The sequence below is a fragment of the Trichomycterus rosablanca genome, chromosome 22 (assembly GCF_030014385.1).
Source record: "Trichomycterus rosablanca isolate fTriRos1 chromosome 22, fTriRos1.hap1, whole genome shotgun sequence".
Classification (NCBI taxonomy): domain Eukaryota; kingdom Metazoa; phylum Chordata; class Actinopteri; order Siluriformes; family Trichomycteridae; genus Trichomycterus; species Trichomycterus rosablanca.
The window spans coordinates 8,741,639-8,755,594 of NC_086009.1; the positions used below are offsets into that span (position 1 = coordinate 8,741,639).

The window sequence follows — 13,956 nt, forward strand, 5'->3', positions numbered from 1 at the left end:
TGCCTTAACTCTCCTGGGCATGGAGTTTACCAGAGCTTCACAGGTTGCCACTGGAATGCTTTTCCACTCCTCCATGACGACATCACGGAGCTGGCGGATATTCAAGACTTTGCGCTCCTCCACCTTCCGCTTGAGGATGCCCCAAAGATGTTCTATTGGGTTTAGGTCTGGAGACATGCTTGGCCAGTCCATCACCTTTACCCTCAGCCTCTTCAATAAAGCAGTGGTCGTCTTAGAGGTGTGTTTGGGGTCATTATCATGCTGGAACACTGCCCTGCGACCCAGTTTCCGGAGGGAGGGGATCATGCTCTGCTTCAGTATTTCACAGTACATATTGGAGTTCATGTGTCCCTCAATGAAATGTAACTCCCCAACACCTGCTGCACTCATGCAGCCCCAGACCATGGCATTCCCACCACCATGCTTGACTGTAGGCATGACACACTTATCTTTGTACTCCTCACCTGATTGCCTCCACACATGCTTGAGACCATCTGAACCAAACAAATTAATCTTGGTCTCATCAGACCATAGGACATGGTTCCAGTAATCCATGTCCTTTGTTGACATGTCTTCAGCAAACTGTTTGCGGGCTTTCTTGTGTAGAGACTTCAGAGGAGGCTTCCTTCTGGGGTGACAGCCATGCAGACCAATTTGATGTAGTGTGCGGCGTATGGTCTGAGCACTGACAGGCTGACCCCCCACCTTTTCAATCTCTGCAGCAATGCTGACAGCACTCCTGCGCCTATCTTTCAAAGACAGCAGTTGGATGTGACGCTGAGCACGTGCACTCAGCTTCTTTGGACGACCGACGCGAGGTCTGTTCTGAGTGGACCCTGCTCTTTTAAAACGCTGGATGATCTTGGCCACTGTGCTGCAGCTCAGTTTCAGGGTGTTGGCAATCTTCTTGTAGCCTTGGCCATCTTCATGTAGCGCAACAATTCGTCTTTTAAGATCCTCAGAGAGTTCTTTGCCATGAGGTGCCATGTTGGAACTTTCAGTGACCAGTATGAGAGTGTGAGAGCTGTACTACTAAATTGAACACACCTGCTCCCTATGCACACCTGAGACCTAGTAACACTAACAAATCACATGACATTTTGGAGGGAAAATGACAAGCAGTGCTCAATTTGGACATTTAGGGGTGTAGTCTCTTAGGGGTGTACTCACTTTTGTTGCCGGTGGTTTAGACATTAATGGCTGTATATCGAGTTATTTTGAGGGAAGAATAAATTTACACTGTTATATAAGCTGCACACAGACTACTTTTCATTGTGTCAAAGTGTCATTTTGTCAATGTTGTCCCATGAAAAGATATACTTAAATATCTGCAGAAATGTGAGGGGTGTACTCACTTTTGTGATACACTGTACATGTATATATAATATAATATAATATATATATGATCGCTGATCAGTATTAATTACTTAGAAGTTCATGTGGCGTGCCTTGCGCTCAGCAAAATCATGATACGAAAATATTGTAATTTAATAATAACGACCTGGCGAGTGCAGCCAATGGGGGGGCAGTGCGGTTGGGGTTTTGAGTTCATGTCGTGGAGGGCCCCCCCCTGGCCATGGGCCCCAGTGCAACTGCACCCCCTGCCCCCCCTGCCCCCCCTGCAGTTACGCCCCTAATTAATATTAAACAAAATAATTAATTTTTCTAGCAATTAGTGAAGCACTATTAAAACACTCAATAATTCAATAATTAGGAGAGGTGTCCACAAACTTTTGGCCATATAGTGAGCTTACAGTAATTTTGTCTGATTTCAGGCTTTATCTCAAACCAAAAAATTCAGATTAGTCTTTTGAGCATCAAAATGTTTGGATTTATTCAACTTTGTGTGACCTGAGAAAGACCCTTAACCTTCAGCTACTCCAAAGTGGACTGACCCCTCACCCTGACCCAGCTTTATTCTGGTTCTAAAAGAACTAGAAACCTTCCTTGGGAATAAACAGGCTACAAGATATACAGAATTGCTTTTGTATTTTACAAAAAATACAAAAAATAATTTATTAATAAATGTGTATGATTAACAGGAAAATACTGTTCATGTATCAAGTGTTTATATTTACTATGTTAGTTAAGTATAACCCATTCTTCTTTGTGCTGTCAGTTGAGAAACAAAGGCCCAAGCCCAGTCAATGCCAGAGTGCAGCTGTCTTTCCCAGTACAGCAGAACGGCTCTTATCTTCTCTACGTGTTTGCCCACGCTTCAGAAGAACTCATGTCCTGCTCCTCCAACTCCTCCGTGGATGAACTTGGGGTGAGAGATCCACCTACTGGCCAGTCATGTGGTTTTTTTTCTTTATCATTACTTAACCAAGTGACTCAGTGCTTGGTCATTAATTTGTTTTACTCCCCAACCGTTAATAATGATGATTGGGATGTCAGTGAGTGCTTTAGGGGAGATAAAGTCCATTTACAGAGAAATTAGTCTAATTATTTTATCTAGAGTGGGGGACAGAAGACTAAGACCAGTAGTAAACACCGGTAAACAATTGTTATGTGTGGCCCATAGAAATACGTATGCTGATGTATGTGTAATACATTTTTTGACATACAGTGGTACCTTGAAACTCAACGTCAATTGGTTCTGGGAGTGGCATTAAGTTTAAAAGATGTTGAGCTTTAAGGTATTTTTTCCCATAAGGATATATGGGAAGTTTGTTAATGCGTTCCATTGTCCCATGGAGCTGCATATATTTTAGGCTAATTGTAAAATAATGGGGTTGTTTGACACTTATACACTGAAAGTAATATTTCAATGTAATATAAACACTAAAATACAATTAAAAACAGTTAAAAACCAATAATAATAATAATAAAACCTGCATTTTAGCTTTACTTCTTTATTGTTTTCTTGCTTCGTATTTAATGGAGAGAACAAATAAGAAGTAATAATTAAAAGAGGTTTAGTTTTTTCTCTGTCATTCTTTAAATACATTAAGTTACATTATTTTTATTTAATAAGTGTTTTAGACTCTCGGCAAAGCTGATTCTTACAATTTCTCATAACCCCTACTGAAACACAAGTGAAACAGATCCACACAAATACCTGTGGTGCTTTCAGACTGGATTTGATGGTTATACCACACAAATGCAGATTCGTCTCATGTTCGCATGACGTTTTACCGCACTGCTCAAGCCGAGCGCTGAGCAAAGCAGCCGTCGCACACATGTTGAGTTTAAGGGAAACGTTGAGTTTAAGGGTACAAATTTCTCAATGAAGGGCGTCGAGTTGAGTTTATAGGTATCACTGTATATGTAACATATATATGTCAAAAATGCTTATTTTCTATATAAATATATAGAGCCGAGATTCAAACCTAGGAGCTCAGAATCTCGGCGCTGATGTACAGTACCAGCGGACTATTATGTGCTAGTCAGGATCGGTTTTTCTGGGGGTTTACACTGAAATAGGCCGTTTTCATACAGTATATGTCCTCAATATGTGTGGATATTACACAACGTTTAAATATAAAAACATATACATGTCTAAAAATAAGAAAAATCATATGTTGTAAGGGGCTGTGTGTGGTGAATAATAATGGAGAGGACCTTTATTGCTTTTAATATTATTCACCAACACACGGTTTGGACCCACTGTGCAGGAAGGAAGAGATATGAGTAAGTTTGGTAGTGCTTGTGATATACAGTAGACCCTTGAGTTACGCACGGCTTAACATACGAACAAATTTCAGATTACGAACAGAAATTCGTGAAACGCGTGATGTCACGTACAAGATGACTCCAACCGTGTGTGTCTGTCTCTCTCTCTCTCTCTCTATATATATATATATATATATATATATATATATATATATATATATATATATATATTAGGGCTGTCAAACGATTAAAATTTTTAATCGCGATTAATCTCAGAATTTCATATAGTTAATCGCGATTAATCGCATTAAAAAAAATCTGTGTAAATGTTATAGAAAACAAGGATTTTTAAGTGAAATGTTACAATTACAATGGTGAACACATTTTATGCTAAATGTACTAATGTTAAAAACTGCTGGGACAAGAGAAAACTGTAAGGGAGTTTTATTCACTCACATACTAGGCAGTAATACTATCCAGTGGTTTAATGGACGTTTCTACACGAACTGAGTGTGTTTAGACTAGGGTGGCCAGATTCATAGTAACAAAAAAAATTCATTACACCCCAAAAAGCCGGACATCTTATTAGGAACAGGGGGACATGCTACTGCAACACACAGAATGAATCCAGAACCCATATAACAGTTTTTGACCAATTTAAGCAAGAATTATATAACAAATGACTGTTTTACTCACTAAATGTTGTGTCTTTTCATATTTAGGTCCGTTCATCGCTGCCTCAAAAGTTTACTTTTTGGCATTTTCACCGCGTTCCTGATCATGAGAGCTGAGTGATTGACTCAGGTAGCGCGGTGTTTACAAAACAGAGAGGGCGGGCGAAATTCAACCACCCAATCACAGACTAGCATTTAGAGGGCGGACCTTCTCCGATTGGCCAGTGGTAGCTCTATAAGGAGTCAAATGAGGCTGTTAAACCAATGAAATACAAAGCATTTGTTTCGACATGTACCTGAGCCAATGGTAAATAATATTGATCAAAAATTAAACCAGTTCACTCCAAAAGGAGGATTTTTAAGTGTCCATCCTAGCGTTACGTGAATGGATGACTGGCAGCTTCTTTATTATGCAAGTGCATTACTACGACACTACCACGCTCGGTAACATTATGTTAACAAACCGCAAATAAAAAACGGTGGCAAGTCCGACATTAAAACGTTTGTTCTACCAGTCAAGTCTCAACATGAACTAGAATTTGCGTTAACGGCACAAATTTTTATAATCGCGTTAAATTGAGATTGCGTTAATGCGTTATTATCGCGTTAACTTCGACAGCCCTAATATATACATATATATATATATACACACACACACAGTGAGCGGACAGCGTTTTTCCGGTGTTTTCTTTATATTTTGTCAAATTCAATATTAAAATGTCCCCAAAGAAGGTGCAGACGAAGTGCAGTGGTGAGAAAATGAAAAAAACAAAAATCACTATTTGTTGTTGTATAATTACTCCTGCCAGTAGCAGTCACTGTGTATCAGTGTGACAGAGGGGACAGTGAGTGAGAGAGAAGAAGGAACTCGGCCGAGTAAAGTATTCTTTCTTTCGTGCAATTACACCTACAAAATACAACACTATTGAAATAAAGAGGGAAATAATAGAGAAATATGGGAGTTATTGTTGTTTCTGGTAGATACATTTTATATAAAAAGAAGGAATTTATTACGGTGTATGGTACAGCACACGTACTGTACTGAAATGTGGTGTGTTTTATGTACAGTACTACTGTGTATTGTTTATTACAGTAATGTCTATTCTATAATTTAATATTAAGGGAAAATATAGTTGTATTTATAACAAAAAAAACATTAGAAAGGTTAGGTAAGGGGGGGGTTGGGAAATCTGGTATGGATTAATTCTGTTTACATTATTTCTTATGGGGAAAAATAGGTTTAACTAATGAACATTTTGACTTAAAAACAACCCTTCGGAACCAATTAAATTCATAAGTCAAGGGTCTACTGTATACTTTATAATCGCCCTACGCCGGATTCGAACCTAGTGCAGTGCACTGTGCTCACTACAATATACAAACAGAGCGATTTACAGATTGTTAATTAAATCGGCGTTGCTAATTAAAACTAAAAAGTAAACACTACTTAAAATAATACCAAACTCTCCTGAACAAAATAAACGATCATCCTGAACAAAATAAACCACGCAGATCGCGGAAGGAGAAACGTGAAAAGCCCCGATTCACCCCCACAACACTGTTCACGTCTAATACTACTTTCTAAGATCCTTTCTTTTCTTTCTAATCCTTTTTCTTTTAAACATTGCTTCTTTCTACGGCTCACTTCTGAACAGCTAAATAAATAAATAAATAAATAAATAAAATATATGAATACCTGATACCATACCGGCTCAGTCAATGAACATTCAAAGACTGAGCTCCACGTTGTTGGAAGCGCGCATTAATATAGCAGCGAACCCAGGTGCTGCAAAGCGCGGTGGCCTGTGGGAAACGTAGTTTTTCCAAACTACGGCGCGTTGCTAACGCTAGGCGCTTTGTATTTCCCACGGTAGCGACATACTACGGTGGCCGAGAAGTGCAAAACAAATTTACATTTCAGAAAACAAAATTACAAAAAAACAAAAACAACATTTACAATGAAAGCAAAAACAAATTTACAAGTGCTTGGGTACCCAGTGTTTGTAAATATGTTTTGGCATATGTGAAAGTGTTTCAGCACTTGTAAATTTGTTTTCGGCATATGTAATTTTGTTTTCTAAAATGTTAATTTGTTTTGCACTTCTCGGCCGCACATTTCTGACGGAAAAGGTAGGGACAATAACACCGGAAGTGCGTGTTGCTTGCATGCTGTCAATCAAACTGTTTCTCAGCGGTAAAGTGAACGGAGTTTGTGATGGTGACGATAAACAAGGTTTTGTCTAGTTTGTGGAAATCATTTTATCCAGTTAACCCGCTATTGTTTTTCTTGTGGGAAGTTATTAGATTGTTTGTGCAGACGGTTAGACGTGGCGTGTGCATCTCTATTTACCGTCCGCTCTTCTAAACATCTAAGGAATTCCCACAAGAACAACAAAAGCGAAATAATGAAAGTAATTAACACAAAATGGACAAAACATTGTTTATTAGGGACGGAACATCTGATCCCGAGGCTTTAAAGCTTGTTTCACTTTTGTAACACTGGACTCAGTGTATCGGAGCTTATATTAAAGCAGCATGTGCGGGACTGATGAAGCTTTGGTGCTGTGTTTTATCTCACTCACTATATAAGAGACAATCAAACCAGGGTTACCCACCATCCCGTAACATACAGAATCCTTCTTTATCTGGAGACTAAACGCCGCGTTCTGTATTGAACTGATACAGGACGCTTTGTTCCGTATTTTTATCAATGGGAGACTGTGGGAATTATATTAAGTAGTGTTCACTTTTATTCTTAGTAACGGTGTGTGTGCGCTGGTTATAGCAACATAACCTGTGTAATACACCGCTGTATGAGTAGCGCAGTGGGCAGAGTGCAGATGAAGCATCATTTAAGCTTTTGAAGCTCTTTTACTGATTGTGCTGAAAATACCTGGGGGGGGGGGGGGGGGGGGGGGGCACCTTACACAGTCATGAGAACAAAGGTTTTATTTATGGTGTTTAACATTTATTATTTTTATTCTTTATAATAATAAGTCAGAACCATATTTTAGGCAAAACAACGCACTCCGCCCACTGCGCTGCTCATACAGCGGTGTATTAAACAGGTTATATTGCGCACACACCGCGTTACTAAGAATAAAAGTGAACACTACTTAATATAATTAATTAAACAGCAGTTTCCTTCTGTTTTTGTACACATCACTCAGTCTCCCATTGATAAAAATACGGAACAAAGCGTCCTGTATCAGTTCAATACAGAACGCGGCGTTTAGTCTCCAGATAAAGAAGGATTCTGTATGTTACGGGACGGTGGGTAACCCTGGTTTGATTGTCTCTTATATAGTGAGTGAGATAAAACACAGCACCAAAGCTTCATCAGTCCCGCACATGCTGCTTTAATATAAGCTCCGATACACTGAGTCCAGTGTTACAAAAGTGAAACAAGCTTTAAAGCCTCGGGATCAGATGTTCCGTCCCTAATAAACAATGTTTTGTCCATTTTGTGTTAATTACTTTCATTATTTCGCTTTTGTTGTTCTTGTGGGAATTCCTTAGATGTTTAGAAGAGCGGACAGTAGATAGAGATGCACACGCCACGTCTAACCGTCTGCACAAACAATCTAATAACTTCCCACAAGAAAAACAATAGCGGGTTAACTGGATAAAATGATTTCCACAAACTAGACAAAACCTTGTTTATCGTCACCATCACAAACTCCGTTCACTTTACCGCTGAGAAACAGTTTGATTGACAGCAGGTAAGCAACACGCACTTCCGGTGTTATTGTCAGAAATGTGCGGCCGAGAAGTGCAAAACAAATTCACATTTTAGAAAACAAAATTACATATGCCGAAAACAAATTTACAAGTGCTGAAACACTTTTACATATGCCAAAACATATTTACAAACACTGGGTACCCAAGCACTTGTAAATTTGTTTTTGCTTTCATTGTAAATGTTGTTTTTGTTTTTTTGTAATTTTGTTTTCTGAAATGTAAATTTGTTTTGCACTTCTCGGCCACCGTAACATACAGCCTTTTTATATATGTTATGTTCATAAAATTGCATATACAGTGTATCACAAAAGTGAGTACACCCCTCACATTTCTGCAGATATTTAAGTATATCTTTTCATGGGACAACACTGACAAAATGACACTTTGACACAATGAAAAGTAGTCTGTGTGCAGCTTATATAACAGTGTAAATTTATTCTTCCCTCAAAATAACTCAATATACAGCCATTAATGTCTTAACCACCGGCAACAAAAGTGAGTACACCCCTAAGAGACTACACCCCTAAATGTCCAAATTGAGCACTGCTTGTCATTTTCCCTCCAAAATGTCATGTGACTCGTTAGTGTTACTAGGTCTCAGGTGTGCATAGGGAGCAGGTGTGTTCAATTTAGTAGTACAGCTCTCACACTCTCTCATACTGGTCACTGAAAGTTCCAACATGGCACCTCATGGCAAAGAACTCTCTGAGGATCTTAAAAGACAAATTGTTGCGCTACATGAAGATGGCCAAGGCTACAAGAAGATTGCCAACACCCTGAAACTGAGCTGCAGCACAGTGGCCAAGATCATCCAGCGTTTTAACAGAGCAGGGTCCACTCAGAACAGACCTCGCGTTAGTCGTCCAAAGAAGCTGAGTGCACGTGCTCAGCGTCACATCCAACTGCTGTCTTTGAAAGATAGGCGCAGGAGTGCTGTCAGCATTGCTGCAGAGATTGAAAAGGTGGGGGGTCAGCCTGTCAGTGCTCAGACCATACGCCGCACACTACATCAAATTGATCTGCATGGCTGTCACCCCAGAAGGAAGCCTCTTCTGAAGTCTCTACACAAGAAAGCCCGCAAACAGTTTGCTGAAGACATGTCAACAAAGGACATGGATTACTGGAACCATGTCCTATGGTCTGATGAGACCAAGATTAATTTGTTTGGTTCAGATGGTCTCAAGCATGTGTGGCGGCAATCAGGTGAGGAGTACAAAGATAAGTGTGTCATGCCTACAGTCAAGCATGGTGGTGGGAATGCCATGGTCTGGGGCTGCATGGGTGCAGCAGGTGTTGGGGAGTTACATTTCATTGAGGGACACGAGCTCCAATATGTACTGTGAAATACTGAAGCAGAGCATGATCCCCTCCCTCCGGAAACTGGGTCGCAGGGCAGTGTTCCAGCATGATAATGACCCCAAACACACCTCAAAGACGACCACTGCTTTATTGAAGAGGCTGAGGGTAAAGGTGATGGACTGGCCAAGCATGTCTCCAGACCTAAACCCAATAGAACATCTTTGGGGCATCCTCAAGCGGAAGGTGGAGGAGCGCAAAGTCTCGAATATCCGCCAGCTCCGTGATGTTGTCATGGAGGAGTGGAAAAGCATTCCAGTGGCAACCTGTGAAGCTCTGGTAAACTCCATGCCCAGAAGAGTTAAGGCAGTTCTGGGAAATAATGGTGGCCACACAAAATATTGACACTTCAGGAACTTTCACTAAGGGGTGTACTCACTTTTGTTGCCGGTGGTTTAGACATTAATGGCTGTATATTGAGTTATTTTGAGGGAAGAATAAATTTACACTGTTATATAAGCTGCACACAGACTACTTTTCATTGTGTCAAAGTGTCATTTTGTCAGTGTTGTCCCATGAAAAGATATACTTAAATATCTGCAGAAATGTGAGGGGTGTACTCACTTTTGTGATACACTGTATATAAATTAAATATACATGCTAACATATATGGATACAACATATACTACCGTATAAAAATTTATCCTATAGATATATTTAGTATATGTACATACACACATTTTGTTATGGGTATTTCATATATGTTATAAACTTATGTCTACATACAGTCATGTGAAAAAGTTAGGACACCCCATGAGAACCTTTGTCTTTTTGAACATATTTAAACATAAAGACATTTGGGCTTCATTTGAACAGTATTGAGAGATGGAGCTTATATAACTAAACAAATAAAACTTTTAAACACAAGTTGTAAAATGTAATGAACAAAAATGGAAATTGATTGTGAGGAAAAAGTTAGGACACCCTATGTCCTAATAGCTGGTATTCCCCCCTTTGGCTGAAATAACTTCAATTAGACGTTTCCTATAACCATCTACTAGTCTCTGACATCGACTGGGAGAAAGTTTTTCCCACTTCTCCATATAGAACTTCTTCAGCTGTGTGAGGTTTGAGGGGTTTCTTGCATGCACGGCCCATTTCAAATCACCCTCACAGCATCTCAATAGGATTAAGATCCGGGCTTTGACTTGGCCATTCCAGAACTCTCCGTTTCTTTCTTTTGAGCCATTCCTTGGTGGGTTTACTGGAATGTTTTGGGTCGTTGTCATGTTGCATGGTCCACCTCCGCTTCAGCTTCAGTTTTTGGACAGATGGTCTTACATTTTCCTCAAGCACCCTCTGATACAGTGTAGAATTCATCATGGATTCTATAATGGAGAGCTTGTCAGGCCCTGCTGCTGCAAAGCATTTGCAAACCATGACATTTCCACTTCCATGCTTCACAGTTGGTATGAGGTTCAATTGTAAGAAAGATTAGAAGTCAATTTAGTATTTTTTTCAGTAAATGTATGATTTTTTTTATAAATGTATACAATAAATACATTTATATACTACAGTTACAACCTTGTTATCCCATCTTAACAATGTATACAATTACAGTTATATTTTAGCAGGTTACTGAGATCCATACTGCATCTGCAGCCCTTTTATGCAATTACACAATCAGATCCAGAATTATTGGCAACCTTGATTTCTCTTACAGCTTGTGAAACCAGAGCTAACGAACACCACTGTGGATCCGGTTCATAACATTAACAAACGAGAGGTTCAGCAAGAGCTGCAGGAGCAGCAGGAAAGTCAACGCAGAGCAACTGTGCATGTGGTAAAGAACTGGTTACTTTTATTTGTATATATTTATACACTGATCAGCCATAACATTAAAACCACCTCCTTGTTTCTACACTCACTGTCCATTTTATCAGCTCCACTTACCATATAGAAAAACTTTGTAGTTCTACAATTACTTACTGTAGTCCATCTGTTACTCTGCACCCTTTCACCCTGTTCTTCAATGGTCAGGACTCTCCCAGGACCACAACAGAGTAGGTATTATTTAGATGGTGGCTCATTCTCAGCATTGCAGTGACACTGACATGGTGGTGGTGTGTTAGTGTGTGTTGTGCTGGTATGAGTGGATCAGACACAGCAGCGCTGATGGAGTTTTTAAACACCTCACTGGACTGAGAATAGTCCATGTCAGTGTCACTGCAGTGCCGAGAATGATCCACCACCCAAATAATACCTACTCTGTGGTGGTCCTGTGGGGGTCCTGACCATTGAAGAACAGGGTGAAAGCAGGCTAAAAGTATGTAAATAAATAGATGGACTACAGTCAGTAATTGTAGAACTACAAAGTGCTCCTGTATGGTAAGTGGAGCTGATAAAATGGACAGTGAGTGTAGAAACAAGGAGGTGGTTTTGATGACATGGCTGATCGATGTACATTACTATAAGCATCTGCTCCATAATCGTTCCCCTAAAGCTTGACTAGTTTGTTGCTCACCAGTCATACAAATTTCCTCTCAGCACTGGGTGACAGGCTTGTTAGGTGTACTTTTATTGGGAGTCAAACTAGTACCAATTCAAAAATCACCAGTTATAGACAAATATTGGTATTAATGAGTTATTAAGAGGTCATAGCACAAAGATAAATGACATTAACATTATATATTTAAAATTTATAAGATATTTTTGGGCAAAGTGTGTTCCAGGCAGTAATTGAATCATAAAAATAGTAGTCACAGACATCTTTAAATAATCAAAAATCCTACACTGCAAAGGAATACTGTACTGTATGTACTGTAAATGTACTGTAAATAAACATAAAACATTTAAACCGAAGTGTCTTTGTTTAAATTGTATTATATTCTATTAATTAAGCATACAAGCAAGATGGGATGGTTAAATTCTTGTGCTAAATTAATACAATTGACAGTTTGCTATTCTGAACTACTGCAATTGCATATCTGCACAAGTAGAGGGCGCAATCAGCTAAAATATCACAATGTTTTACTCAAGCTCTCAAGAAACCAATTCCACTCTCTAGCTTTGCATGCTGTTAAGATCCATCAGTCTTAGGAATGTCTTCTGGCAGGAAACCCCAATCCTCTCACTTCTAGGTCAATGTGATACCCCCTTAATGTTCACCAGTTCATGGTCTATTTATCTGCTTCTACTTTAACCCTTCATGACAGTGCCCCTTTACTCCAGTGGCCATCATGAAGGCCTTAGCTCAACCTTCTGGATTGATTTGAATGGCTGATCACAAGGTGTCCAAATACTTTAGACAATATAGTGTGTTTGGTTAAAACTGACCATGTTTTTATTTGTGCAGAATTGTTCGAGCAGTGAGGAGTGTGTCGTGTTTACTTGTGAGGCCGCAGCACTACAGCGAGACGCCAGAGCCATAGTGAGAGTAACAGCACGCCTGTGGGTTCATCATTTCTTACAGGTTAGCAAATAACCAATTAAAGGTTTCAAATCAAAGCACCAATTGACCATTACTTTAAGATAATTACTTTATTATTGAACACCATCTGCATAATTACTTGACCATGAAGCACTTAAAACTCTGGGCCCATGGATTAAAAAAAAGTGATGAATAGTGCATTAAGAAATACTTCTTATAAGCATATAGTGCTGTGATAATAATAATAATAATTAGAAGAAGTTAAAGTAATAATAATAATAATTAGATGACGAAAAGTAATTTGAAGAAAAAAAAAAATAATAATAATAATAATAATAATCAGAAGGAAAAATAATAATAACAATAATAATACTACCAATAATAATTAGAAGAAAAAAAGTAATAACAATAAATAATAATAATAATAATAATAATAATAATTGGATGAAGAAAAGTAATTTGAAGGGGAAAAAATATATATTAATAATAATAATCAGAAGGAAAATAATGATAATAATAAAAAATTGTGTGTAATAATATAATAATAATTAGAAGAAGAAAAAGTAATAATAATAATAATATGACGTGAAGTTATTTGAAAAAAAATAGTTATAATAATAATCAGAAGGAAAATAATAATAATAATAATAAATTGTGTGTAATAATATAATAATAATTAGAAGAAAAAGAAAAATTAGAAGATAATAATAATATGATGAAGTAATTTGAAGAAAACACTTCAAATTAATAAATCTATATTTTAAAATTATGTTAAAAGTAATTGAATTGCATACATTTAAAAAAATGTTAAATAACAGGGCAATGTTACACAATACACAAGTTTAGCTGCCAGTTTTACTATTCTCCTTGTCTCTCCTCTGTTTTCAGAGACCGTATGTGAAGTATTTCCTCCTATACCCTGCTAATAATAATAATAATAATAATGATAATCACAATAATAATAAATAATAATAAGAGGAAGATAAAAAGGAGAGGAAAAAAATATAATATTATTAATTTACATTTACAGCATTTAGCAGACGCTTTTATCCAAAGCAACTTACACAATGAGCAATTGAGGGTTAAGGGCCTTGCTCAGGGACCCTGAGTTGGGCCTTGCTCAGTTGCCACTAACTTGGTGGTGGCAGGGCTTGAACCGGCAACCTTTTGTTTACTAGTCCAGTACCTTAACCACTGAGC

General features: G+C 38.3%; 1 protein-coding gene across 1 annotated transcript in view; it reads left to right on the forward strand.

Moving 5' to 3' along the window:
- itga2b (integrin, alpha 2b) overlaps window positions 1-13,956 on the forward strand; it is a 57,337-nt gene that overhangs the window by 41,081 nt on the left and 2,300 nt on the right. Inside the window, exons 25-27 of the mRNA XM_063018851.1 lie at window positions 2,120-2,269; window positions 11,050-11,169; window positions 12,682-12,798. Coding sequence (XP_062874921.1) covers window positions 2,120-2,269; window positions 11,050-11,169; window positions 12,682-12,798 — 387 coding nt within the window. The remainder of the gene's footprint in view (window positions 1-2,119; window positions 2,270-11,049; window positions 11,170-12,681; window positions 12,799-13,956) is intronic.